The sequence below is a fragment of the Larus michahellis genome, chromosome 1 (genome assembly GCF_964199755.1).
Source record: "Larus michahellis chromosome 1, bLarMic1.1, whole genome shotgun sequence".
NCBI classification, from domain to species: domain Eukaryota; kingdom Metazoa; phylum Chordata; class Aves; order Charadriiformes; family Laridae; genus Larus; species Larus michahellis.
In genome coordinates, this window is record NC_133896.1 from 64,084,427 (window position 1) to 64,111,876 (window position 27,450).

The 27,450-nt window shown below is 38.9% G+C and overlaps 1 protein-coding gene across 9 annotated transcripts in view; it reads left to right on the plus strand.

Moving 5' to 3' along the window:
• The window catches only part of DGKI (diacylglycerol kinase iota), a 217,073-nt gene that overhangs the window by 129,517 nt on the left and 60,106 nt on the right, over window positions 1–27,450 (plus strand). For all 9 annotated transcript variants that reach the window (XR_012586453.1, XM_074582700.1, XM_074582709.1 and 6 more), the window contains 2 exons: window positions 15,194–15,294; window positions 26,386–26,465. Coding sequence is in view for 8 of the 9 variants with exons in the window: in XM_074582700.1 (XP_074438801.1) it covers window positions 15,194–15,294; window positions 26,386–26,465 (181 nt within the window). In the remaining variant the exon portion in view is untranslated. The remainder of the gene's footprint in view (window positions 1–15,193; window positions 15,295–26,385; window positions 26,466–27,450) is intronic.

The window sequence follows — 27,450 nt, forward strand, 5'->3', positions numbered from 1 at the left end:
TTTTGACCTGTGAAAATGCCCGTCCAATAAAATAATTTAGATTATTTTGTAGAACTGATTATTGTACTTCTCATATAGGAGGCCTTCATTGCTGCTAAAATGAGTGACATAGTAAGTGCCTTTGCTGTTTTACATCAAGTATTCTTAAAGTGAAGCAAACCAGCCTGTCCCTTCTACAAAGATACCGACCTAAAAGCCTAAAGTTATCAAGGATCCACATTTCATTCAAACATCCAATGTCCATGCACTGAGGATTTCATTTTTCTGGGGAGGTGGGTGGGGGATTTTGCTGTTGCAGCTGTAATGGTAAGGGAAGGTTTATGAAGAGATGTAATATCTTTCATTAGTCTAAACTCACATAACTGGAAAAAACAGACAAGGTTTCAGGCACACCTTTTCTCTTCAGATATCTTAAAGGTTGTCTGTGTCTTTCACCTGTATCATCTAGTGGAAGATATTGCTTCACTTCAAACTTTGAGTCCAGCTGTTTAGAGCTTCTTGTCATCCGCTGTTGTCAATCCGTTCGTGTAATCAAAGCCTCTCTGGTTACTTTCAACATCTTCCTGTTCAATTTAGCACTCTGTGTTCTCTTACTGAAACTAATGCTTTAAGCTTCAGTAGAAGCCCATATCTGTAATGTGCAATTCCTATTTGCCTGGAAAATACATAAGGTATACTCATCTCTCTTGAGCAGTGAAGAATAGCAGACTCTTGCCTGTAGGCAGCGATGCCTGATTTCATCCAACCACAACTTGATTGTTTGTGAAAGCTAGAATTGAGCAGCGAGCAGTCCTGGGGCATCTTTTTCTACACTGAGGGAGGATAATGCAAATGTAAAATGGAAATTCCTGGTATTTTGATCTGATAATTAGCATGATTAGGCTTGGATTTTGAGATCTGAATTTAAACTGTGGTATAGAAATACAGTTTCATAATATATGCCAGTTGTCAAGAGGATCTTGTTTGTGGTTTAGCTTGATTTCAATGTGCTATGGTAGACTACATTGCTGACCATCCTTTGATTTGGCTGAGATATTTACAGACCTGTGTCTTGGGAAAATCAAAATGATCTGTCAGGGACTCTAGTCTCAGCCTCGTATCAGAAATGGTGTGTGTATATATTTATATCTACATGTGTACTTGTATCTCTGTACGTGTATGTACTTTGCTCTCAATTATTGAAGGGGAATGAGAGAGAGGAACTGAATCTCCTGGAATGATAAAAAGTAAATGGTACATTAAAGGTTAAGCTCTAGAAAGCATTTAGTATTGTAAGAAGTTCAATCAGTATGATGCTGATTTGCAGTATTTCACAAGAGAGAAAACTTTCAATTAAATATGTTTATCTACATTTCTTAACTTGATATCTGGAGTATATCTCCCTATACTATTGAAATATCACAGAAAGCCTTATATTCCATCAAACACAATAGATTGTTCTCTTATGTGACTGTCATCTGAATGTTAGATGTGTGAGATAAGTAAGTGGTTCTGGAGCTATCCCACTAATTGTTAGACAGCTGTTCTTCAGCTGCTTGCCAGGAAAGTGATTAAAAAAATTATGTGTCATCACAGTAACACAGAGTTGCTATTATTGTCGTTTTTGATGATATTGCTAGATAAGGAGAGCAATAGGAATGCTCTTTAGAGTTTTAGCTAGTCCAGTGTCATAAGTAGAAAAAGACTCAATTTTAACAAGTCTTACACTGTGTTTCTGTTTTCTTACTCTGTTCTCCTTTGCTTTGGATGTTTTAAGGAGAGGGGGTTTAGAGAGGATAGTGAGTTTGTCATTTGCCTTATGGATGCGCTTGAGTGAGGGAATAATAGTATTTTAAAATTGAAGAGCTCATATGTAATAGCTGAGTGAGAAGAACAGAGATTTCATGCTTCTCACTTGGGAGCAGAAGCGCTTTAGAAATATGATTCTTTACTGACTGTAAGAGTTGCCCATCTTTGTGATTGCAACTGTTCTCCTTCAAAACCTGTAGACGCTCTGAGAGGACGCTGGTATATGAGAAAAGGGGATCTGACCTTGTTTGACCTGTTTTTTCCCTCCATTTTCTCACTCTTGTTCTTCCAGCACCTTCTAATTGTACCAGAAACTGCCCCTTCTGGTTCTATACAGACCTTCAACTCTGAAATTCCTATATGTTGAGAGTCCTTGTTTTATTTGTTACTGAATAATTTACCTTTTTTCAAAGTGTGGGGAAAAATTCAGCAGCGCTTTTGACAGTGTAGAAGGTCCTAGTCTTTTATAGTCTTAGAAAAAAAACCAAACCAACAAAACAAAAAAAAAAAAACCCAAAAGGTCGGCCACGGAATCAAATGAAGGAATAAAAATCCAGTGTTTCTGCGGGGCTACTTAAACTGAAGGAGCCTCCCTTCCCTGTTGATAGCAGCAGCATGAAAAACTTCATCCAAGCTGCTAGAGAACAAGTAAATATAATGTGCTGCATTTTGTCACAGCTGGGCAAATTACTGGCAATTAATATTTTATTCGGTTATTTCATCTTTCACTGCTGAATTGCCTACAAACAAATTTCTCAGTATATGAATTGTGCTGAACTATTTATGGACTAGTTGCTGCAACTAGTGATCTTTCTCCTCACTATTCATCAAGCATTAATTTTTTAAATACTTGCTTTTGAAAAATTGAGCTGGCTTGATGTGACATACACATATGAGTTCTCTTGAGTAGGTGACAATGACATCTTTATGGTTTGTACTCTTCTGATAACTTTAAAATTTTGAGTTGAAGCATAGTGGAGGAAAGTTACTTGGTGAATACAGTTACAGTGCTTCTTATTTGTTTCTCATTTGTTCAAATGTAAAAGGCAGGCATAATCTCTTCCTCATCCTACAATGTATTGCTCTAGAATGGAGATAAGTAACAATCCAATAAAGCGTTTCAAGCCAGAAACAACTTCGTAGGTGCAAGGAATATACAGGATAGGGTGATGCTGTTCACCCTTGGGTATGGATTGAAACAAGGCAGATAGATAGTGGAACTGTGGGGGGGAAAAAAAGGTGGGTTTCTTTTCTTCTCATGTGTCTCTTCTCTTTGTATCAGCAAAAGCAAATTTTTGCTACAGCCACATCATCAGACTTCAGTTTTTCTGCAAAACAGTGAATTACATTCTTATTCCCCTTCCCTTAAAAGACTTGCTAGCTAAGTTCTCATTCCTATTCTCCACTATTGATCATGGTAACATGTAAAAGAGACAACATATAGCTTAGTTTTCTATGATCAAGCCAAGAATATGGTTCTTGTGAGATATAAACAAAATGTCTATGAAATAAGAAGAGAAGCTGTGGTTCAATTTTCCAGGAGTCACTTTATGATTAGAAACTACAGTTTAGCATGCTGCTCAGTACATCTCAGTTGATGATCACTCAAAACCTCAAAAGATGGTATTTTGCTTTCACTGGCTTTTAGTTTGGGTTGAGGAAGAATGTCCTGCATGATGGAAGAGAAAGAAGAGGGAAGAACTCATAGATAAAACATATTCCGTACCCTTTAGAGAAAGAAAGGGTCCATCTGAGTATAAACACTAAAAGAGAGTCAGTCTTGGGGGTCACTATATATAAAATGCATGTTTCCCTAAGGTACGTGAAAGAAGAATGGAGGCAGCAATTTGTCATTGTGGATACAAAATCTCCAGTAAGGGTATTTTTTTTTTTTTCTTAAATGTTAACTGAAGTTGGCCAACCTTTGGAGACAATTCCATCCATTCAGATCTTGGCTTTGCATTTCTGGATCTGCTTCCAAAGTCTGCTGCCTTGAAACTTTTCAGTGTCTGTGGAACAAATCCTGGGGCTCCTCACCTTCCTTGTATAGTCATGTGCCTAGCTTGTCATTGGTCCTCCTCACTTATGTCTTTTAGAAAACTCCTGTGTGCCATGTAGCAGTGATTTTTCTCCATTTGCATGTCTTCTGTTGCTCTTGGCTTCCTAGTGTGAACTTGGAGCTCTGCATGTCTCTTCATTCAACTTTTATGTGACACATTCCTTTTGTTTCTGTTTAAATGTTGTATGTCTTTCTCTTTCTTCTCTTCCACACTCTCTCTCTCTCATCCCCTCTGCCTTTTTCCTTGTCTGTCCACATTGTGTGCTGCCTTTCTCCTGGCCACTCATTTCCTGCTGCCTTATAGTATCCATAAAGTGCAGTCTGCCGACCTGAGGAGAGTCTCAGCTCCCCCCGATTCCTTCACTGTGTGAGTATCTGGCTTTTATCTGCTTTCAAAGTTCCATAGTCTCTTGCTGTTACCCTGTGTGTCATTCAGCCAGGAGATGGGGTAGTAAAATCCAGTGACAGATGGGAAGCGTGAGCTCAGGTGACAGCATGGCAGGCATAGGGCAGTGGCCTCACCAGCAAAGGCACACTTCCACAGTACCCAACTAAGGTGAACAGGGCATGTCTGGTGATGGTGACCAGGTTCAGTTAAGAGTCCAGGTCACCAGACAAATCCATAGCAACAGGCAGGTCTTGAAGTTAAGTGCCAGGCACCATCCCTGGAAACAGTTGAGATGAGAGCTTTCCATCCTTTGGTTTTGATCAAAAACATACTATGAACAAACTCAGCCATAAGCTGTATGTCCAATAGAGATGATCTCTCAGCCATACCTCCAGATAGAGCTTATTGAAACAGGAAACTATTCCCCCAGAGGAGCGGTGCGACACTGGCTGCAGCTGCATTGAAGATTGAGCCAAACTCCCCTGCTCCTTGGCAATATATTGATTGTCAGCAACTCCACTGTACTAACTTTCCAGATAGTAGCTAAATTATTCAAGAGCCTTAAGTCTTTTTTTAAAATGTGGTGAATTGGCACTTAAAAGTACTTGTACTGTTGTACCATTGTAAGTTGGTATCTTCTAATTCATCCTGTTTATGGAAACATGCCATATTATATAAACCTTGGTGTGTCCACAATTAAAACAAACAAACAAAACCCCCTAAATTCTCAACCAAAAACCCAAAATGCATGTTAATATAATATGTCAACTCAGGCAGTGTTGTTTGTCTCCAGAAATGCTTTTTACTATTCAGTGAAAAAAGACATATTTTGCTTTGTGTCGACATCCCTTTTGTGTTCTTGCTTTGCCACTCTTATGATGGACATCTTTTCAGACACATTAGGACTATCAAAGAAACAAATTTGAAACATATGTTGGAAAATCACAAATTTCAGAGCTATAAATCCAGGTATTCAGAGCAGAAACTTGATTCCAAGAAAGATTCCTATTATATCATAGAAGAAAGTCAATGGTATATGCTAAAAAAACCCAATGCACCAACACTTTTCTGTTCTAAAGACTGAGCACGTGCAATAGATGGCATATAAAATGTTGAATAAAACAAGAGTTATTTGGGAAAACTGACTGAATAATTTTAAAAGCAAATTTCAATTTTTAGAAAAGAGCCTGTGGGTCCTGGTGGACACCCAGTTGACTATGAGCCAGCAACGTACACTTGTGGCAAAGAAGGCTAATGGTATCCTGGGCTGCATTAGGAGCGTTGCCAGCGTGTCAAGTGAGGTGATCCTTAATTTCTAGTAAGCACTGGTGAGGCACCAGCTGGAGTGCTGTGTGCAGTTCTGGGCTCTCTGCTGCGAGAGAGATACGGAACTATTGGGGAGAGTCCATTGAAGGGTGATGAAGGCTACTGAGGAGCATTCCTTCCATGAGGAAAGGCTGAGAGGGCTGGGTCTGTTTAGCGTGGGGAAGAGAAGGCTCAGGTGTGATTTCGTCAGTGTCTATAGGTACTCAAGGAAGGGTCTAAAGAAGACTGAGCCAAGTTCTTTTCAGGGGTGCCCAGTGACAGGAAAAGAGGCAATGGGCACTAACCGAAACACAGGAGTTCTCTCTGAAGATCAGGAAAAATGTTTTTACTGTACAGATGACTGAGCACTGGCACAGGTTGCCCAGAGAGGTTGTGGAGTCTTCATCCTTGGAGATATTCAACAGCTCCCTGGACATTGTCCTAGGTGGCCCCTGCTGGAGGAGGGGCTTGGACCAGATGACCTCCAGAGGTCTCTTCCAACCTTAATCGTTCTGTGATTCTTTTTTTTTTTCAGAAAGCTGCAAGTTCCTCATTATTATTTTGCAAACAAGGAAAGATTTCCAATTCAGTGTGCTTTATTCCTGGATCATATTTGCTGTACTCTGCTAAGGAACAGAAAGTAATACAAGTAACTTGTCTCACTGATGCAGTATCTAAGCAAGCCTCTAGAAAAAAGGTTAAGATAAGCCTTATTGCTTACACAGAAAAATAAGTAAGCTGTGGGTCTGGGAGAATGGGTATTGCTTCCAAGTTGAGGGATGTCCCTTGGAAATGACCTCCAAGTTTTGATAGTTCATTTAAATGGCTCATTTGATATCAGCTGTCAGGATAAGGCAGGGAGAGAGAGGCTTGTGAGCCCCAAACTAATTTGTAAGTCAAAGATGTTCTGTATCTTAAAATCTGTAAAAATAGATTAAACATGCTGCTGCACTGTGGCTGCCAATTAATGCGTCTGGCAAATTAAAATAGGAACCCATGAGGTATTAGGGAAATTTGATTTGGAATGTGATTGCTTTGAGATTCTAATGTTCTTTTTTTTTCTTTCTTTTTTTTTTTTTTTTTTGAACAACATAAAGAGCTTCACTTCCAGTTAGTGCTGAACAGCAGGGCAGATCCTGATGAGACCTGGTGATGGATACAGCCTGTCTTAAGATAAATTTCAGGTTTTCTGCAGCAGGGGAATTTGGGGCAGCCAAAAATTATCAGGCACATATGGTCTTTTTTGTAAAGAGAGTAGAAGTGTAGTGTGATCCATTTCAAATATTTATACAGGGTGCATAAGTAAACATAAGTGTTGTATTTTTAATTGAGGCTCTTTTAAAAGGAAGGTAAAGACTTGCATTTTTCAGCTGGATGTTCAGTTGAGATGAGAAGGATGTGAGAGATGATGAGAAGGATGCACGTGTGAGAGTACGTTTGCATTGAGTGGTTGATGCAAAGGAGTTCTGAAAAAAAAATAATTACCATTTGAAAAATAAAACATAATTGACTTACATAGCTCTTACCATCTTTTACAAGTGAAATGAGCACTGTGGATAAGCTGTGATTTATTTTTTTTTATTACAAAATCTGCATAAATGAAAATACAAGCATCCCCTTATTAGTTTATACTCTTTTATAGGGTAATGATTGCAGCAAGGTATGCATATAAAAACTGTGTGAATAGCAAAGGAGTAATAGGAAAGAATTTTTTGCCTTTAGAGATCCAAATGCCAAACAGAATCATCTTTGTGGGTTAGGTTGAACATGGGTTTTTTCTATAGGAGGATTGTCTAATAAAGAATAGTAGGAGACAAGGCACAAGGGAGAAAGTGTTTGTAAGCTATTCTCCAAATGCATAGTTAAGGATGGAAATGCTTATATATATATATATATCTTTTTCTTCTTCTCCATTACGTGAATTGTAGGGAATTGAGTCTGTTTGTTAGTTTTTCCTGTTTAGCATGAGGGCTTCTATTTAGTGGGATCGTTACTATCAGAGAATCCACTGTGCTTGGAAGCGTAAAGTGCGAGAGAACTGCAGCTAGAGTGCTGAAGGAGAAAGAAAACAAAGACCAGGATTCTACCTGGTGCTTTGGTGCATGTTTAAGTGTATGTGTGGGTCTAGCCTTTCTACAGCAAAACACTCAAGCACTTGCTGAAGCAAGTGTAAGGTAAGAAGGTACAAAAGGGTTTAGTACAGTTGGGTTAACCTGACTTACCTGGGATAACGCTCAGCAAATGGAAGAAAAAAAATATGTGGTGGAGCTTATATTTTTAGGGGTATTTTTTAGGTGAAGAGCTTAGTAAGAGCTTTGCCTTAAAATAGCAGTGGACTTCTGTGAAGCACTGAAATTTGCCCATCAGAAGTGTCTGGATGATTCTGCTCTGTTGTGGCAGCTCTTATGTTTTAAGTAGATAAATGCTATGAAAAACACAGTTATTTTTAATGTATCATTTCCAAGCTCTTTCAATGAGATCTTAAAAGTAAGGTTAATTTCTTTTTCTCCTCTGGTTGCTGCTTTCCTCTTGCCAATTGTTCTAAACACTGGAACATTTAATTAATTTTGCATGTTTATTTCCTCTCTAGGAGATAGGTAATTCATTAATCTGTCACTGCAAACATGCCCCAGAGGGGTGTGATTGTTTTTTTTTCTAAAGTTTATTTTTTGCAAAGGAGGGGCAGTAGAAGATTTCCTTTTCTTTTTATGTTTACGGAATTGTATTAAGATCTGTATGTGCGTAGGCTGCTGTAGTGTTGTAGTGTACTGTTTATTATTATTATTGTTTCTTTTCTCTATGCAGACACGAAGCATAAGAAATTGTTCACAGGGTTCATAAATAATTGAGATAAGCATTAGGGCATGTATAATGTAAAAGTCTGTCCTCCCACTTGAATCAACCTGATGGCGTGGCAGAAGAGCTGTCAGGTTGCTGCGCAGGAGTGCCCAGGGCAGGACCCAAGCTCACTCTGCCTGTTTTCTTTCCTGGGTGACTGGAACATGTTTCTTAGGAAAAGCAGCTGTGCTCCAAATGAGTTGGCTGGCATCTCTTTGCCAGTTGATGGATGATTAATAGGGGTGAGAGGAGGAAGTCACAGCTTCATCAAAAGCTGAGTGTGTTTTCTTGGTGAATGGAAGTAGATCAGGTTCTGCTGGTAGTCTCAGAATAGGTGTGTGTGGCTTTACTTCAGTGAAAGTCTACAGGTTTTAAGAATTTCCAGAAAGCATGTCCTGTTCTTTATAATAAGAATTATTCAATATCTAGGTGATCTTCTGTATTTGTGTGGAAAGTCAAATGCTGTTTTTCTGATAGAAAGTAGTACAATTTCCCTGTACTGTTCAGCCATTTTTGCAGCTAAAACAGGAAAGAAAATAATCCTCTTACTGAAATTACATATCTTTTTGATGTGAGCGTAATAATTTTGAGAGGATCTCATAACATCTCTGTATAATCTTTCATAGTTTGTTCCGACTAAACAATGTGCATAGCTTTTCTACGAGGCTCGTTTGGATTGTTATTTAATAATGCTCTGAATGTGCACTTCTGGTCCATGCTAATCAAAAGTCCATCAGCTAAAATTCAATATGGTAAACTAGCCTATCTATGCTATTTAGGTTTGTTTTTAAATGAAACCATTATAGCTAATCAACATGAATGAACAGAATGTTTCAGTTGACCTGAATCTGTATTTATGGTCCCATGAGGCATATGACCTTTAGGATGTAATTCAGTGGATTGTTGTGTTTGGGGAATGAGGTTCTTAATTAGATTCTTTAGGAGGTAATGGAATTCATTCATCTGTACTTTAAATTACTTTTCATTGACTATGTAATACACCATTTTGAAGAATAATAGGAGTAAGAAATTTAAATATTTTATGTTAAATTGCAGTGCAGCAGTCCCCCCAAATTTATTTATCAGTTGTCTACTACTGTATCTGTAAAGCTTTTTTCCTCTCCTTATAGTTGAGCAAGTTGTTTTATACAGTGTTTAGAAACATCCATTTCTATTAATGCTGTACTAATGCTTGCTTTCAGTGACATTCATCACCCTATTTATTAGCTTTTACATGGACATGCTTATGTACTTAAGATTTGTGGTTTCTTAATACACTGAGTTTGTCTGAACAAGATAAACCATGCAATTCATATAATAATATGGATTATTATCAGTATCTGTGAAGACTACAGAAGTATTGATGGTAGAAGTGTTTTCCTCAGCTGCATTTAATAGAACTCTGTATGGAACTCATGAGTTCTGTGAATGAAGGAGTTAATTAGTTGAATGATGAGGACAATATTCCCTGGTGTCAATTGCCAGTCTGATAGCACAGAGAATGAATATTCACAAAGTGAATTTTAGAGCCAAAGCTATATCGAATAGGTAATAAAATTTAGTGGGACATTAATATAATGCCAACCAACAACCATATTCTGACAGAGCAGAGTATTTGCAAAGAAATCATGAACAAAACTGTTCAGTTTCTGTTACTGAATAAATGTTTTTTTTGTGTATGTGTGTGTATATATATGTATTTATAGCTGTGTGTAAGCACATACATATACATATGTGAGTTATGAATGTATTACCTGTGACTGAACTTAGCTAGATATATAAAACCTCTACCCTGTAGAAAGGACCTCTTAGCATTCATATTTCTGATAATAGTTTATTTTCTATAGAAAGTTGCTGTTTACAAGGTTTCATTTTTATAACTAAGTAAGCTAAACTGTTTCTCTCCAGTTGTTATGTTTAGCACACACAGCTTTCTTATGGAGTAGTTCCATGTCTATAAAAAGTGGGGTGAACAGGAGGAGAAACAGGAGAACAGGAAACTCTGACACTGGCCATCTGATTACCCTCCCACACTTGACCTGGAAAAGAACTATTTCTCCTTAGGTAACCCACTGCATTTAAGATGGTGTGCTTGTTTTTTCCATAGAAGCAAATTCAGAGATATGCGGTGCACTGATATACCAAAAAATTATACTTTTTACAAGAGTATCGGAAGTATCCTCTTAAATATTTTCTAGTTAAAAGGTGCTTTTGGAGAGTGTATGTGGCTCCTGGAGCAACAAAAATATTTTAGATTTGCTGTTGATTTTTAGATCTTTTTCCCCCTCCAGTAGAGAATATAGACAGTTATTAGAATTATTTGTAATAATAAATATTCAGACAAGCATCTGAGTATTTTCAGGCATTCCTTTTTCAGCTACAAGTAAAAAATCTTGGTGGGACTCTGGGGGGAAAAAAGCAACACAAAAAATATCACTGTACTGTTATTGAAAGCCTAACTTTTACCCGAATGAAGGTGTAGCCTTGGGGAAGAATGGGTTGATGGCCTTGGGAATAAGGGATTGAAATTTTGGCTGAGGAGTTCTGTTGAATTCTTGCCTCTGTCAAAGATTAAGTGTGTAAACTTGGCTACATCCCTACTTCCTTTTCTTTTCCTTCATCTTTCTTATCTAAACCAGAAACCACAGAAAAAAATATCACTTCTGAAAACTCAAACATTATAGTTACGTATAAGTACTAAACAGAAATATTGAAACAGTGGCTTTTAAAATCACTTCTGATTCAATGATGATTTTTCTGGATCAGGCAAAAAATTATTTATTAACACTTATGGGTTTTTTTAGTGACCCCAGGCTTGCTTGAGTTGTTTCACCTCAACATCTGGAAATGGAAACAATTGCATGACTGGGACAAGCTCCTATGGAAGCTGGGGAGAGGATTACCTGCCCTGTTCCCAGTATGTCCCATAATAGAGCATGGCTTGTCTCCAGTTGCCTGTAGCAGGCACACTCCTGTCCTACCATGCGCCTAAGGAACATGAGAAGGCCAGTTTGTGGAGGGAGAGGAAGTGAAATTGTGAGTGGGAAGTATTAAAGATCTTGTAGCTGTAGTCAATTCCGCACAGACAGTGCAGAGTTACAAAAATACATAAAAAAAAATTAATCTCTTAACAGTGAAGAACACCAGTTGGTTGCTGGGGAAGCCAGACTAATGGGATGCAATGGATGTTTAAAACAAAAGTATCACTTAAATATCTGCTAATGAAGATCTAAGAGGACAAATCAAGGAGAAAAAGGAGATGGTGATCTTCTATTAGGAGTTAAAATTACAGTTTACCTCAGAAAGATGCAAAGTTCCTGTGCTAAACTCTTTTCCCTCTAGTAACGAGAGCAGCACTGGGTCACAGAGTGGAAGGGAGGGTCTGAGCATCATACACGGAGGAGCTCTGTAGCAAGGAAGAAATGGAAAAGAACAAGAAGGGAGGTGGCCATGGTGGTGTTCTGGTTTGGTGGGCAAATATTCCCTGTGCTGGGCTGAGTAATTCTTCTGCAGGAGTGTCAGCTTTTGGTCAAGTGGTTATTTTGAACTGCTGATTGGAAAGCATATTATTTACAGAGTTCCAGCTTGGGTTGCTGAAAGATTTTGACACAAAAGTACAGATTTTGTTCTGGTTTCAGGAGAAACCACAGTTTGAGACAGTTTGTTTTGGGTTGGGTTTACACTTGGCTTAATCTTAATTCAGCACAGAGTAAGAATGGCTCTCAAGTGTTACAACAGTGTTTGAGCAATACAGGACTAATTTCTCTTCTAATCCTTGGGAAAACTGCACTTCTAGAAGACTCTAGTGCCTGAATCTGTGAAAATATTTACTTTATAGCCAGCTGTGCTAGGTGGGTTTCAAGGTCTCAATGTTTTCGAGTTTAGCCAGGTGCTGGGATGAGGAGGAGCGAGATCTGGGTACTTGATGCAAGCTGGGCAACAGGATTATTTCATACTATTAACGTCACATTCAATATAAATTTAGAAAGTTTGCTGTGTAGTGCTTGCTTTCCCTTAATGGCAGCAATCTGGAGAACTTCTTGCCCCGGTGCCGGACCCCTGAGCCCTTCCCTTCCTCCCGAAGCCGTAGCGCTCACAGTGTCCGATGTTTGCTGTCCGTTGCTGGGAGTGCACAGCTTCCTGCTGATAGAACTGGCTGACTATAATCGTTGTATATTTTATATTGTCATCAAGATCAATATATAGGTTCTTTAGTATTATTAATGTTAATTATTTAGTCTTACTCTATTACATCTGTTTATATTTCAACCTTCAGATTTCTTTATTTTTCTCCAATTCCCTTTCCTGGGTGGGGAGGGGTCATTGGGTGATAGAATAATTGTCTAAATGATGATATTGTTGTGCGTTTCTCAAACCATAACAAACAGAAAGAAGTTGCTGAATTCTGTCTCCCAACCCCTTTTCCTGCCTGCTGAGCTCAAAGAAGTAGAGGTAATTTACAAGCAGTCCCTTCCCCACACCTACCAACAATCCCCAGGTTGTGAACCGATCTGGAAGACAGCTACCTTCATCATCACGGGCGGTAGCAGAACATTATGGGAAAAGCAACGTAGCTTCTTCCCATATTGTACCAGTGCATAAAAGGCTTCACTTGTCAGAGCTGTCAGTCTGTCATTTTCATAAACCCTACTACGTGCAGTGAAATATTTCTTTTCTCTCCACAGACAAAGACTATGCATTTAAATTCCTATGTTTTCTGACTTAAACATTTTCTTATCTTTTCTTGGCTAAAAATAAAATGTCCTATGATTTTTGGTTTTGAATAGCATTTTATAGAATTTGGAATGGAATGTAGCTCCTCAGACCGTGTTAGTTTCTCAGCCAGCAAGGTGACATTTAAACTTGTCTTGAAAAGAAAAGAAAGGAAGAAAAAAAGTGTCAGACTCAGTGCAATTATGTTCTTGTTCCATCTATGCACCTTTCCCCTCCATTTGCATGCCACTCATCTTCTCTGGGTTGCTGAGCCAGCTGTAGAGCCTGCAGGTGGAGTGTGCTGTTCTGTAGGATGATGTAAGGGCACCTGAATTAGCTGCCCCCTGAAGCTGTGCTGGAAGTTACCGTCCCAGGTGTCTGTTATCAAACTGCAAAAGCTTATCTTAAATATGGGCAGTTTGCTGATGTCTTGGGACACTTTGATGCAATAGTCCCTCTCAATCAGCACAGGCAAAACATTGGGCAGCCTACGTGTGTCTGAGTGCATCAGTCTTGCTGCCACCGTTAAGCATTTATGATTTCTTCTAAGTTATTCTTCATGTATTTTAGTCTTATTTTCATCATTAATATAGAAACTCCGGTTCAGAATGGGAATTTCTTCAGTGCCACTCCTTCTAGCATGTTGTCTTACACTCCAATTTTGAAGGCACCCTCAATTCTTTATCCTTTATCACTTTATAGGCAGAGTGCTTGTGCCAAAAAAGTTTTTTTTTTTTTTTTAACTGGGACTTGATTTTCCATCCTTATTTTCATCTGTCCAGATGTGACAGAGCTGTTTATACCAAGAAAGAAAGCATGCGCTAAACTAATGCTGAAATAATTACTAATTGCCATCCCAAAGGCTCTACCAAGAGATGGTCACAAACCATGCGTTTTGTCAGGTCTGCAGTATTTTCAGGCACAAAAAAAGTACTCATTTAAAAAGAAAGAAAAACTTTGCATTTTTTTAAATGTGGCTTGTCCTGATTGGAGTTTAAACTAGCAGTGCAAATACTGTGGGTCAAATACCTTAAAACTGAGACAAACAAAAAAGTAAGTCTGCATATTTATGACAGAGCACAGTATTTCAACTTTTAAAAGGCAGCACATGTATTTGGTGGTCATAACACTGGCAGAGTTCTGTTGGTAGCTAGATTAAAACAGAGAAAATAGATGGTCTTTCGGTGGAAGACACAGGATAAAGAATCTGCTTTTAACTGAGCCAGGGGCCAGTTCTTAGAGGACAGACATTTGATATATGCATGATAATACACAGGTTATCTATCTTTAAAAATAGAAAATGCAAATGTAGCCAAGTTAATTTACATAGAATTCAGCTAAACTTACAAAATCAAGTAATAGGTTACAATAAGGTAGAAGCCAGCAGGAAATCAACACAAAGCTTTTCAGGACGACTTTCTATCAATATATGGACACCTAAATTTATAGATAGGGACCCACTGAGTGTTTCAAAATTATATAGACAGTTGAGGCATCTAAATCTGCCTGAAATCTGTAGAAATGAGGTTCCTGTGCTGCTGCTACTTTTGAAAGTCCTCCTGGATTTTGTGTATTGGACTCACTATTGTGGAAATGCATTTCTTAGCCACATTTCTGTTGCCTGTTTCCCGGAAGAGAAATGCTGAATGAGAATCCTCTAGGGATACGAGAGTGGATGCTCTCATGGGCAGAGGAACGGTTGTCCTGAGAGGCTTCCCAAGAAAGTGTCTGTGACCTGAAATACAGTTTGACAGATCTACTGGATGTGGTAGGGGTTTAGGGATGTACAAAAAGGCAAACTGCAGAGGGGAGGGGTAGCTATATAGACGTTGGAGAACTCAGAAAAACCTCTGTAATTCCAGACCACACAGCCAGCAGGTGGGCTTCCTGATCTTGCTTGTCATTTACGGTCTAATGTCTATGTTGTTGTGTGGTGGGTTGTCTTAATTTTAAATGCAGTAATGGTCCTGTGAGGAGTTGCCCCAAATTTGAAGTCTTGCTCTTTTTCTTCTTTCAGAGAAGACTAAAATCACTTCATATCCTATTTCCGTTTTGATCTTCCATGGAACATTTCATCTAAGAAGTTTCTTCTTTTCTTGCAGTCCTCATTCCATCCCAGACCGTCTGCGGATCAGAGTGAACAGGATTAATTTACAAGAATATGAGGGGCTACATTACGACAAGGAAAAACTCCGGGAAGCTTGTAAGTTGGAAGAAGCCAGGTTTTAGATGCTTTTGGTAGAACATTCTGTATGAGTCTTACATTAACAAAAACCACCCAAAACAACAACAAAAAGCCCCAAACGCAGGGTCAAGCATACATTTTTGTATGAGTCATGTGGAGTGTATGTTCATCTATCTGTGTATATGCACATACCTATTTGCTCTATAAAAATTCCTTCCTATAAAAAGCATATATAGAGAATTCACCTGTTTTCTTACTTAACTGTGCCTTCTGCAAGTTGATTTTATTTACTGTAAAATAAGTGTTTTTCAGACATTTTTTTTATTCATGTCTTTCTGTTGGTTCTGCTAGGTTTCTACTAGTGTGTGAAACTATTCAAGATTTTATGATTAGCATTGAATTTGAAACTGAGTCGGGGGACCATGATTTATTTTGTACTGAGAATGTACTCTGACCTTGAACATGGTTCTTGTACGGGTGCATTTATCTTGGGAAACAAATCTGGCTTCCCCAGTCTCTTATTCTTTAACAGCCTTCAGTTTTCCACATAAGAGAATAATCACTGTTTTGTTTCCTCATATAATGGTTTAATTGCCACATTCAGGGGTAAGTCAAAAGCAGACAGCCGGTTGCTTTGGCAACATGGATGATGATGATCCATACTTAAAAATGGAGTTCCTTTCCTTGGTGACACATAGAGTCATTAATCAATGAGGGACATGGCTGCTTGTGATAACAATTTAATGGTCTTGTTCATGCATCTGGCTCATTATTCATATTAAATTACAAGCATGACTGTTTGTTGTGCAACAGAGCTCCAGCTCCCTCTGTAATACAGAGCTCTCTGGTAATTACAGGATGACAATCCTTTTAATTGGTTTGCTTATCTTACTGTTGGAAGATAGTTAAACTGTTTCACTTTCACTCCTCTAGTCCCACCCCGCCTTATTCTCCCAGTTCACCAGCTCTCCTTCCAACAAAAGAACTGAAATGGCTTAAATTTTATTATAGGTCCTGATGACCTTTTCTGAAGTTTCTGTTAGTGTATTTTGGTCGTAATTAAAGCAATCAAAGCCTTCATCACTGGATGGAGAAGAATTTTAACAGGATGAGGATTACGGCTCACTGGAGAGGAATTTGCTTCAAGTTTAAATTGAGAGTTTGACCTTGGATGGACCTTGAGTAGGCCATGTTGAACCCATATCTATCCAACCCTGTTAGAAACAATCTGACTCATTTGATATTTCATCCTATGGTTGCCCATCTGAGGAGAACTATTCTCATCCATCCTCACTATGGATGTAAGATTTGTGTGTGTGTTTAGTATATATTATGTAGTCCTTAAAAGCTGTTTACATGTTCTGACACAAAATATACATCTCTTTACACTGTTGTCACTGCATTTGTAAATGAGGATTTATGTTAGTTGTCACCTGCAAAAAACCATAGTGATAACACTACACAAAATGCCATAGAATGATCTAGAATCTCTGAGATCTGGTTTTAAGTTACACATGCATTTGATCAGTTGCTGTCTGTGATTCAAAAAGTAGATGTTTGTCCATGAAGAGTTAAAATGCTTGCTTTCAGACATTGGCAGGCCATTTGCAGTAAGACCCTTTTATCTCTCTTTCAAGTTGCTGCATGGCCAGCTTGATAATATAACATAGCTGGACTGGAGTATTCTCCGCAGATGCTTTTCATGAAGTTGTTTTTCCTATCTGTCTTCCGTTAGCTGTCTCAGTAATGCTTGTGCATTATTATTCTTACGTGAAAATATGAGAAAGTAAATAATATCCCCATCAACCTAAAATAAATCAGAAAAGATACCTCACCTTACCCATTCCAGTTATTAGGAACGTCCTGTGTAAGAACATATAACTTACAGCATACACTGATAGTCATCGGTCGTCTTCTCTGGACATAGAGCTTAAGTGTCTCCTATCAGAATTGTCCAACCTTTAGTTTTCAGGAGGATGATCTTGATTTGAGGACTTCTGGGTGATGCTGTTTACGACTGAAGGAAATTATGTACAGGAGGAGAAGTGCTATCTAAACAGTCAGAAACTAATCTGTTTTAAATATTCTCGCCGGCTTGAATTCTGTGACGCAGAAAATGGGAAATCCCTGTGGCTCACTGAGCAGAGACCTAATGTGCCGGTTTTCCTGTGACTTACTGCAAGCTGCTTGCATCTCTTCTGGAAATTGAGGCATAGCTAGTCATCAAGTGGCATAGTTACACTAGAGGACTTAAGTTTTTATAAAGAAGGAAGCTGGAAAATCACATAAGTCTTCCTTTTAAGAAAAGCAGATAGCCATTTTAATTGCATTTTTGACATAGCTAATTGGATAAATTTTAAATGGTTTCCTGGTGGCAGGTCGATGGATTGCTGCCTGCCTGACTCTATGGCATGCTAAATACTTACATGAAATAAGCATGCTGACTATGCCCTCATCAGTAAACCACTTCATGGAGCATTGCCATTAAAAGTTATTTGGCTAAAGGGGGAGGAGAGGAGTGTTGAGGGAGAAGAGACTCTCCGTCCTTTACCAAAGAAAGTGATTATGGAGGGAGAGGAGGGGAAATAAATAAATTTCCATGGCAGGTGAATAACTGAAATTTTGTTAGTGTGAATTAAAATTCAAATGCAGATAATATGTATGTACTAGCAAAATACTAGAACACTTGTATTGGGCCCTGTTTCTACAATACTGTTTTTACAAGGCCTGTTACTGTCAGTGGGGTTAGCTTCCTTCACCATGACTGTAGCTCTCAGGTGCGTGTATGTCTCCCTAAATGCTTGCAAAAGACTCAATTTACATATCTGTCCAGGCTTTGGCAGAACACCTGCAACTTAATTCCAGAATACTATACTTGCTATCCATCCCCTGCCCACAGGGGCACTTTTACCTTTTGAATCATTTGAAAACCAAACCAGAATCTCACAGCAATCTGAACAGGAAAAGGAAGCCAGTTAATAACGAGTCATGCTGTTATCCCTGAAGGAAAAATAGCAAAGAAGCTATTATGGTTTTTTGCCTGTTGCATGTCTCCATAATGGAGTTTTGAAATCTCTGACATCAGTGTAATAATCTGGATCACTTTAACTCACAGTCAATACATTTCGCTCCCCTTGTTTGCTTGAAATACTGATTTGATTCTATCAACTACTTCACCTAAAATTGCACTTCCCAACATATAACAACTCATCATACAAACTGTTCCATGAAGATTAATCTTCACTCTGCTGGAGGTAGACACCTCATTTTGAAAACCTCCTGAGCAATTAAAGAATGTCATTTTGTCCTCTAAAGGGCATGACCATTCTTAGCCCATTCTCCTTCTGTTGCTTTCTACTTTTCTTGTCGCTGCAGCTGGCATTTAACCAAGATGCTGTTTCTGAATTGTCCCTTTCTTCCTTCCCCATGCTCCTTTTCTCCTTCATTCTTTCTTCTGTCAGCATCTCAGTATTGTCTGTGGGATGATTGATGATGGTACAGAGGATGCTTATTGATCCTTCAGTGAGGAGGGGTGAATGCTTCTGTGCGCTCCCTTAAGAAAGGGATGTATGTTGGCATTTTAGTTACGTTGTAATGTTCTTTGCTGCAAATGTAGCTGTCTTCTCTAACATTTCCCTATCTATGCCCCAAACTTTTGCCACCCTGGTCACCAGCTTCACCACCTTCTGCCCAATATGATAATTGTAGCATGACCATAACCGAGAGTATCATATTCAAAAAGTGAGTTGGATTCATGTTTCTAGATGGACAGAACTTAATTCTGTCTCTGTTGCCTGCATATCTTCTGTGCACTCTCTCTGACTTTCTGTCAGGAAAGTGTGATCCAAAGCAGCATTGTGGTGGAAAAGTTGAGTTATTTTCGAAATAGCAAAATCTTTCTATTTATCACACTTTATTTTCCCCTTTCCGATGTTACTAAGAAATTCCTGTCAATGGAGGTATATGCAGAAATGAATTACATTAAAAAAAAAAATCAACAACAAACCAACCAACCATAAATTAGTTAGTGATCAAGTGGTCTTCAACCCTTCTTAGTCCTTCCTGCCAACACTATTGTAGATTTGCACCATGAAGATGAAGCCGTGAAATAGCTCAACATCAGCAGTAGCTGCACAGGTTGTTGTTGTTTGTTGGTTGTTTTTTTTGTTTGTTTTTTAAAATAGGATACATCAGTTCTTACTGCCCTTACTTTGTTGCTTTGTATGCTCTAGCCATAGAGAACCAAACTTAGTTTGCTCAATACCACTAAGATTAAGGAGGAATAATACCTGACCACAGTGGTGGCAGTATCAGAAATGACTCTCAGCTCTGTATCAGCTCCAGGTCTCCCACACTGTCTTTTACACAGAGGCAGCTGTTCCTTGTCTCGTCTTCAATAAAATGGCACACTAATCTAAAAAGCAATTTTTGAAGAATATTTAGTTCAACAACTTGAACTATCTGCAATATAACAATCCTTTTCTCTGCAGCCTCCATGATTTGTTTGTGTGTGCCAGTAGGGGGTGGTGTAACGTGATGTTAACCTCAAATTCTGTCTCTCAGATTATATCTAGCCAGATGTCTATATTGCATGTGTTCCTGCCTTTAATTTCTGTGGGTTATCTGACGGTTTTGGGGTCATCTGAGGAGTTCCTATCCTAGGTACACAGGATAGGTACACATGGAGTGACAAGCTTGTGAGTCGTTTGGGATGTGTACAGGTACAGAGATACTATAGCTTCCTCATACCAGTGATATACTTACCAGAGTTTGAGAGTCACTGATCTGTGAAATGCATTCTGATACTGTAGAGCTCAGGGATATGGCAGGTGAAGTTAATTTGGAGACTATTCCATGTGATTGTGAGCAACTAGCTAAATAAGAAAAGGTGAACACCAAGGACTTGGTATTTACATCCTGAATATCCATAATGTAAAGGGCACAGGGGAGAAGAGGACCTTCTGCTAGGTGGCTACTATAGTGAGGGAATCCTGAATTAGCAGATGGAGTCAGGACAGGGGAGATTAGTCACTGAAGGAACTGTGCTCATGTTGGGAAGCACCTTTGATCTGGATGGCTTTAGATGAGATGGGTTGTGTAGCTACAAACCTCCTCTTCCATCCTGTAAAGGAAGCGCTAACGGTCCAAGTATGTGTCAGGAGGTCTCTTAGGGGACGTGGTGGCTAATCTGTAGAAGCTCTGTAAAAGGCAGCATTACCTACAGACTGTCTACTAAATTTCACTCTGCATAAAAGTCACTGCCTTGCTCTAACAGCTTTGCTTTCTCAACATATGTTGTGTCGACGTTAGCTAATTCATGCATTTCTCTGTTACACTGATTTAATAAGATCTGAAACAGAGAGGGTTGGATGGGTTCCTTAAAGTCACCCAGCAAGATGAAACCAAGAGGGTAAGAAGTCAGCGATGAGTTAAATATTGGCAACTCTGCTGCCACTGATCTCCCAGATTCTTATGCTGGTATATACAGATGCAAACCACTGATAAATGTTTGTAACTGAAACAGAAATGACAAAAACAAAGAGAAAGTTGTCAAAGGCATTGTTTGTGCCAAAGGAAATATCTCCTTCTGCCTTTTGATGAATGAAACCTTGTGGGCTCTGTCCAGACAGCACAGTGAATTACATTTCTCGCTTTGATTGACCCACATGCATACACACACATGCATTCAAAGATCAGAAAGACACAGGAGTACAACAGAAGAAAAAGTAGTATGTGATCAGATAAATAAAGGGAGTAGCACAATGAATATATACACAGATGCCGAAATAGGCACCTTCAATCTTGGCTTTTTCAAACTTTGAGCTCTTGATCTTGTAGTCATAGTAACATTTATTTAACATGGTATATTGTTGCCTGGATTGGGAGGAAGGACTAAATCCGAGGTATTAAAATCTCATCTCATATAATTGGGTTAGAGAATCATAGAATGGTTTGGCTTGGAAGGGACCTTTAAAGATCATCTAGTTCCAACCCCCTGCCACTAGTCCAGGTTGCTCAAAGCTCCATCCAGCCTGGTCTTGAACACTTCCAGGTATGGGGTACCCACAACTTCTCTGGGCAACCTGTTCCAGTGTCCCACCACTCTCATTGTAAAGAATTTCTTCCTTACATTTAATCTAAATCTACACTCTCTTGACTTCACATGGGGCTTATCTACCTTCAACACAGTCCTCTGCCTTTTGAGCTAGTGGGGAAGTTGTCACCTGTAAGTTTGCAATCTCCTTTAAACTAGAAGACATGGACAGTAATACAAATAGATATAAATATATATTGACCCTAGAAGAATGGGGAAATAGAAGAATATTAAGTTACATTTAAGACTTTCCAGGAAATCATGCTATAGTTTCTCTTTCTGGTATACACTTTTCTGTGAGATTTTTCTGTGTATATTCTACTTCTTCCATTTCCTTTCCTGTTACATTTCTGATTTGATTTCCTCTTACCTTTTCAGTCCTGGCTGTCCCCATTGGCTGTCCCATCCCACGCACATCCTTCCTGCCTGTCTTAGTCTGTTTCTGCAGATTTGCAGCTCAGGTTTCTGTTCCTTTCCTTAATCCTAAATCTTTACTCATTGTTCAGCCAGAACTCTTCTTTCAGCCCTTTGTCCTGATACCCGTTCCCTGCCAGTTTCAATTCCCAGCTCTTCATAGTTTTCTTTCTATAACGTGTTTCCTTTTATGTGGTGTTTGGAACAAGTTCTCTCTTCAACTTGGGCAGGTTCTTCCTTTTTGTGGCAGGGTATTGGGGAAGTCACTGAGAGCCTGGAGGGGACGATCACCTTCTCAAATGTGGCCTGGTTTAGTCTGATAACCTCCATTGTGTTTTACCTCCTGACGTGCAGATTTTAAAACCGGACCACTAGTGCCAAGAAAATTAGCAATCAGTGAACCTAAGGAGGCTTAGTTTTTGTCAGTATAATAAACAAAAGGGACCTGAAGAGACACATGGCTTAGATTTGTGTGGTAAGAAAATCCTTTTGTACAAACTCAGTTGTATTAAAACCATACTTGGGAAAGCCAAATCTTGTAATATACATGTCAATATTTTAGAATCCTCTCACAAGAATTTATTTAGTCCTTCACATTTCTAATATCAGTGGAAACCCCTCAGGAAAATGACATTTTTATAACATTGTCAGTAGTGAGGAGCCTTTATTTGCTACATTAAACATTTACAACCTAATGTCTAATCTCTCCAGTCCCCTGAGGTATGTCAGACTTGGAATGAGTTTTCCTGGCATTCACATCTACCTTAATGATCTGTCTTGAGGCTGTTTTGTTTGGGATTTGAGTGGGTTAATCATGGTGTTTAGATCACAAATTGAATCCTTTCATAACAATAAATGGGGAAGTTAATTGAATTTTATTTTTTCTTCATGGTGTCATATGCAGTATATTCAGGCTTCTTCCGTTTGTGTTCTCAGAACTATTAAAGAGTTCACTAGCTTTAGGTATTCAGCATAATGGGCAGTTAATAGGCGGAAGATTTCTTCTTTGTTTATAAATTCCATAGCTAATTTCTGAGGACTTAGGAAATCACTACTAATCTTGCAGTCAATTAGAGCATCGTGCTGGCCCTACTGCTGCACCTACCCCACCCTCCTCCTGCTGGTACTTGATTTTGGTTACTGTTGCTGGGAACAAAATGCTTTCCACAGTACTGCTTCGGAATATGAAGCAATTGTCTGCCTGTCTCGTCTCCTGGCATTCTTCTGCTGCTGCTCATCACTGCAGCATTAGAATCTGTATCTGCAGCTCCCTGGACAAAGTCCTTTTCACCATCCAGGGAGCACAAAGACACTGGGAGCTGGACACAAAGGGCCATAAGAGAAGGCGCCTCAGGAGAAAAATATCTGGCACTTGAATGCTGTGGCTTGGCTCGCGATCTGAGGCTATCCCTTATTTTTGGCATATTCCCATGTCTGGATATATCCATATATTCATAGGAATGGACAGTGTATGGGTGTACACGAAAGTTGCTCTGCTGTGCCTGTGCTCTTAATGTAAGACTGTCCTCTCAGCTGGCATACCTTGTAATCACTGTGTCCCACAGCACTGTTCTGTACTGTCCATGTCCTCATCCACACATGGCTATTCAGAAAAGGCGGAAGTTCATTCATTCCTGAACGGAAGTGCCCACAATGACATTGAATGCCATGCATGTTAAATTTATGCCTCTAACTGGTTTATCATAACGTACCTCATTTTGCCCCTATTGCACAGCATTGCCCTATATTTAAAATGAGCAACAATCTCATAGTTTCAATCCCATTATCAGTCATTAAGTATTTGCTTTTGTTTTCAAACAGCAGCTATTGTGAAGCACTTTTTGAAAATCTTGGCTGCATTGTGTCACTTACTGTGGTTTACAATAAAAATGAGAGCTGGGAACATTTTTCTTCCTGAAAGCCAAATGGGTCTCGCAAAAAAACAAAAAAAAAACCCACAAAAAAACCCCAACCACCTTTGGCAAGCAACTTTTTAGCATAGAATGGTTTAGATTGGAAAGGACTTTAAAGATTATCTAATTCCAACCCCCTCCGTGGCAGGGGAGGGTTGGAACTAGATGATCTTTGAGGTCCCTTCCAACCTAAACCATTCCATGATTCTATATACTGTAGTGTTATCCAGTAATGACTTAAAAGATTTTTCAAATGAGCATGAACCATATAGACTGGAACCATTTGAGATCCACCTCACGAACCTTATTCCTTTGCTAGCCATTGACCCATAAAACCATAGGTCATTCTAATTCAGGATTTCCAGGCAGCAAAAGTTGCACGTGTCTTTTTAAGAACAAAGTCACCCAGTCCAGAATTCCAGACTTGTTCCATGATTGCCAAGAATAAATGGGACATAATTTAAGCGAAACTGTGAATCGTGACTTTCTTCTTCACTTGCGTAGATGAGGCCCATAAATGTCACCCTAAATTATCTATTGCGTATTAGTGTTGTCTTTAAAGAAATCCACCAAAGTGTCTGAAAAGTTCCAGGCGTTCCTAAGGTCCTTCCTTCTCCTTTGAGCTGTCAGGAATGGTGATAGTGGAGGATTTCAGTTTTGTGTTAGCTGCGTTGTTTCGACAGGTCAAAGCTCTGGTCCCCATTAAGTGCATATACTCCTCCATGAGGGAAGGAATTCAATAGAAAAAAGACAAAATCGGTGGTGACAGTTTATGAGCCAGTGGTGTAGCTTCCCAGTGCTCTGTAGCTATTGGAGGTGTAGTCGTGTCTGCTGCAATTCACTTTTTAGTGCTATAAATGAATTTAACAAACGCTTCTTTCAGTAAGGGCTGCAGAGGGATCTGCTGAATTGAAACTAGATAGCCATTAAGTACTCAGTACCAAGAGCTTAAGGGTCTCCTGTCAGAGCGGGTTAAGCAATAAGAAACACTAAGCAAAGAGAATCAGTCTGTAACTCAGCGCGTTGGAGCACGTAAAGCAAACCTCGTGATTGACCCTCATTCCACTCACTTATTTCTCAGTCTCTGTTCTATAATGAAAAAATCTGGGAGGTCGCAATGAGCACAGTTCTCTTCTGGCCTTCCTGAAAACGAGCAGGTGGATTGGCATCACTATCCGATGTCAGTGTTGCTTCAGGAGAACTGCGAGCTCTTCCCTGGTCTTCCCGCCTTGTCCCTTTATTTTCTTGTTTCTCCTTCTGGTTTGTTTTTTTGTCACTGCTTCTGGTTTTCCCGGGTTCATAGCTGTTCTGTTGTTCAAACTGCTTTATAAACACGATGCCGTCAGTGTTACTGATATGTCCCGAGAGCTCTGTGCTGGCCTCTGAGGCCCACAATGACCTTGACTTCTGTAGGTGCTCCCCATCTCTCCTCCCTGAGACCACTGAGCTTCATTTTGTGCTTTTAGCCTCAGTGGGTCACAAAAATGTAAGCCGTGTTCCCCATTATCTTTTAGTGCTTTCTTGTCCTCTTATCGGAATGAAGAGTGGCTCGGTAGATAAATATCTCGCCCTCTTAATCAACTTCTTTTGAACAGCAGGAGGGGCTGCAGCACAGTTATTTTTTTCTATTTATCTCAGAACCGTCAGTGACTTTACGTTGCTTTCTTGTTACCCAGTTACCAAAATTGTTTATAAGCTGATATTCTGCTCTCCTTCTGGAATACTTCAGACGAGGATTTAAATCTCTTTCCTGCTGCTCCCTTACTTTTTTTGGGCCACTGTTTGATTAAAGACCCTCCAGGGAGAAAAAAGAACGTCATTTAGTGATTCAGTTTTAGAAAACGCAGGTACTCAAGAGTTTTCACTTGTTTCTTTTTATTTAATGAGATGCTAGTAGGCAGCTCTCTTGGTACCTTCCTTGTGGGTTCATACATACTTTTTTCCTTTTTTGTTCTTTTTGCGTTTTTTTTCTTTTTTTTGGTTTGGTGGTTTGTGGGTAGGGTTTTTTGGATTTATTTTTTTTTGTCTGCAAGAACAGAATGGCAGTGGAAACCTAAACCCCCTGTTACTAAAAATGCAGACTTCAACTGAGGGGAATTATTTGCTGTATTTTTACAAGTTCTGTTCTTTTTCTCTGAGGAAATATGGAGATACTGGGTCAATTTTGAGTGTAGATGGAATAATGTCTGTTTTGATTTGAAAGCAGCCTTCCATCAATATAACAAGGTGCTGGACAATTTTCTCTGAAATCAGGCTGTGACTTCAGGCTGTGACTTTAATTACATTAAATCATTTTTGTACGTTCTTAAGACCTTCTGAAAATGAAATATCACTCTCTTATTTCAATGCATAAGAGCACCTCCCTTAACTCTTGTTCTGGGGTATGTTCCTTTCTTTGCAGTTAATAATTGATGTTGACATCAGACAATAAAGTACACCATTTAACTGAATCTGGTTTAGTTTCTTCAGTATGAAAGACAGTTGAAACCCAGAATCTTTGATAATTATAAATGGATGAAACTAATGATGAATAATATGTTCCTGCTTCTAAATGACTGTTAAGATTTAGCTAGCAGAACACTTTTGTGGGGAAACTTAAAAAAAGTATAAAAATGAAGCGTATTGGTAATTTTTTAATGTTCAAGAGACTTCAGTTAAAGAGGTCTATCTTTGGTTTTGATTTTCCAGCCATTCCCCTAGGAATTATAGTGGTACGAGGAGATTGTGACTTGGAGACCTGTCGTATGTACATTGACCGTCTGCAAGAGGTGAGGTTTTTATGAATTCAGGTATCATATGTTAATCTATGTCATGCTTCTTTCAGTTCTGAGTGCAGAGATCTAATAGTTGCAACAACTATATATTAAGTGTTGCAGATTGCCTACCACTGAAAACAAAACTTTAGAGTTGTGATATGATAATAAAAACAGGAGTAGCACTAAAAAATATTTTCTAAGCAGGAAATGAAAAGCCATACTGACGCCTTTTCAATGATAACAGAATTGACGTGGATGGGTGTGTTTTCTTCTCCTTGGATTGGAATGGAATACCAGGATTCTCCGCATACCTTGTTGAAATTATACAAATTGGTGATTAGAAAGTGTGTTATGTAAAGATAAACATTGTGATATTTGAGTAGGTCTAATTATGCAAATGTTATTCTCTAATACTGTCATGGAGTAATTTGAGACACCAATAAGCACTACAAATATCTACTAGATATTTCCAAATATACAGAAATATGTGTTCATGTAGCTAATAATAATGTCGCTCTTATTGTCTTGAACACCTTGCCTCATGAGGGGTTCATTCTACAATACAGTGTGGGAAATGGAGACTCCAAATGCTCCATTACCTGTATAATTTGAAGTGTGTATGCATTTAGTGATAGAACTAGCAGATTTTCATTAATATACTATTTCTGACTTTTTAATCTTGTATTGATATCTTTGAACAATACTTAAAAGTGTGAGGACTTTACGTAGGTTTCTAAATAGATGGTCCAGTTTACACAGGAGCTATGAACGTCATCCCTCCCACTGAACTCTTTGGGATCCTCTGACTTCTCTGCAGTTTGAAACTCTGCGTGTTTAGCATGAATATGGGCCTTAGTATCTCACTACAGGCTTTCACTTTTTTGCATTTCCACCAGGATTACTTTCATCAAATGCATTTTCTGATCAGTCACACCCGAGGTGTGGTTATTATTATCAGACATAAAACCGTATTGTAAGGTGATGCATATTTCAGGTA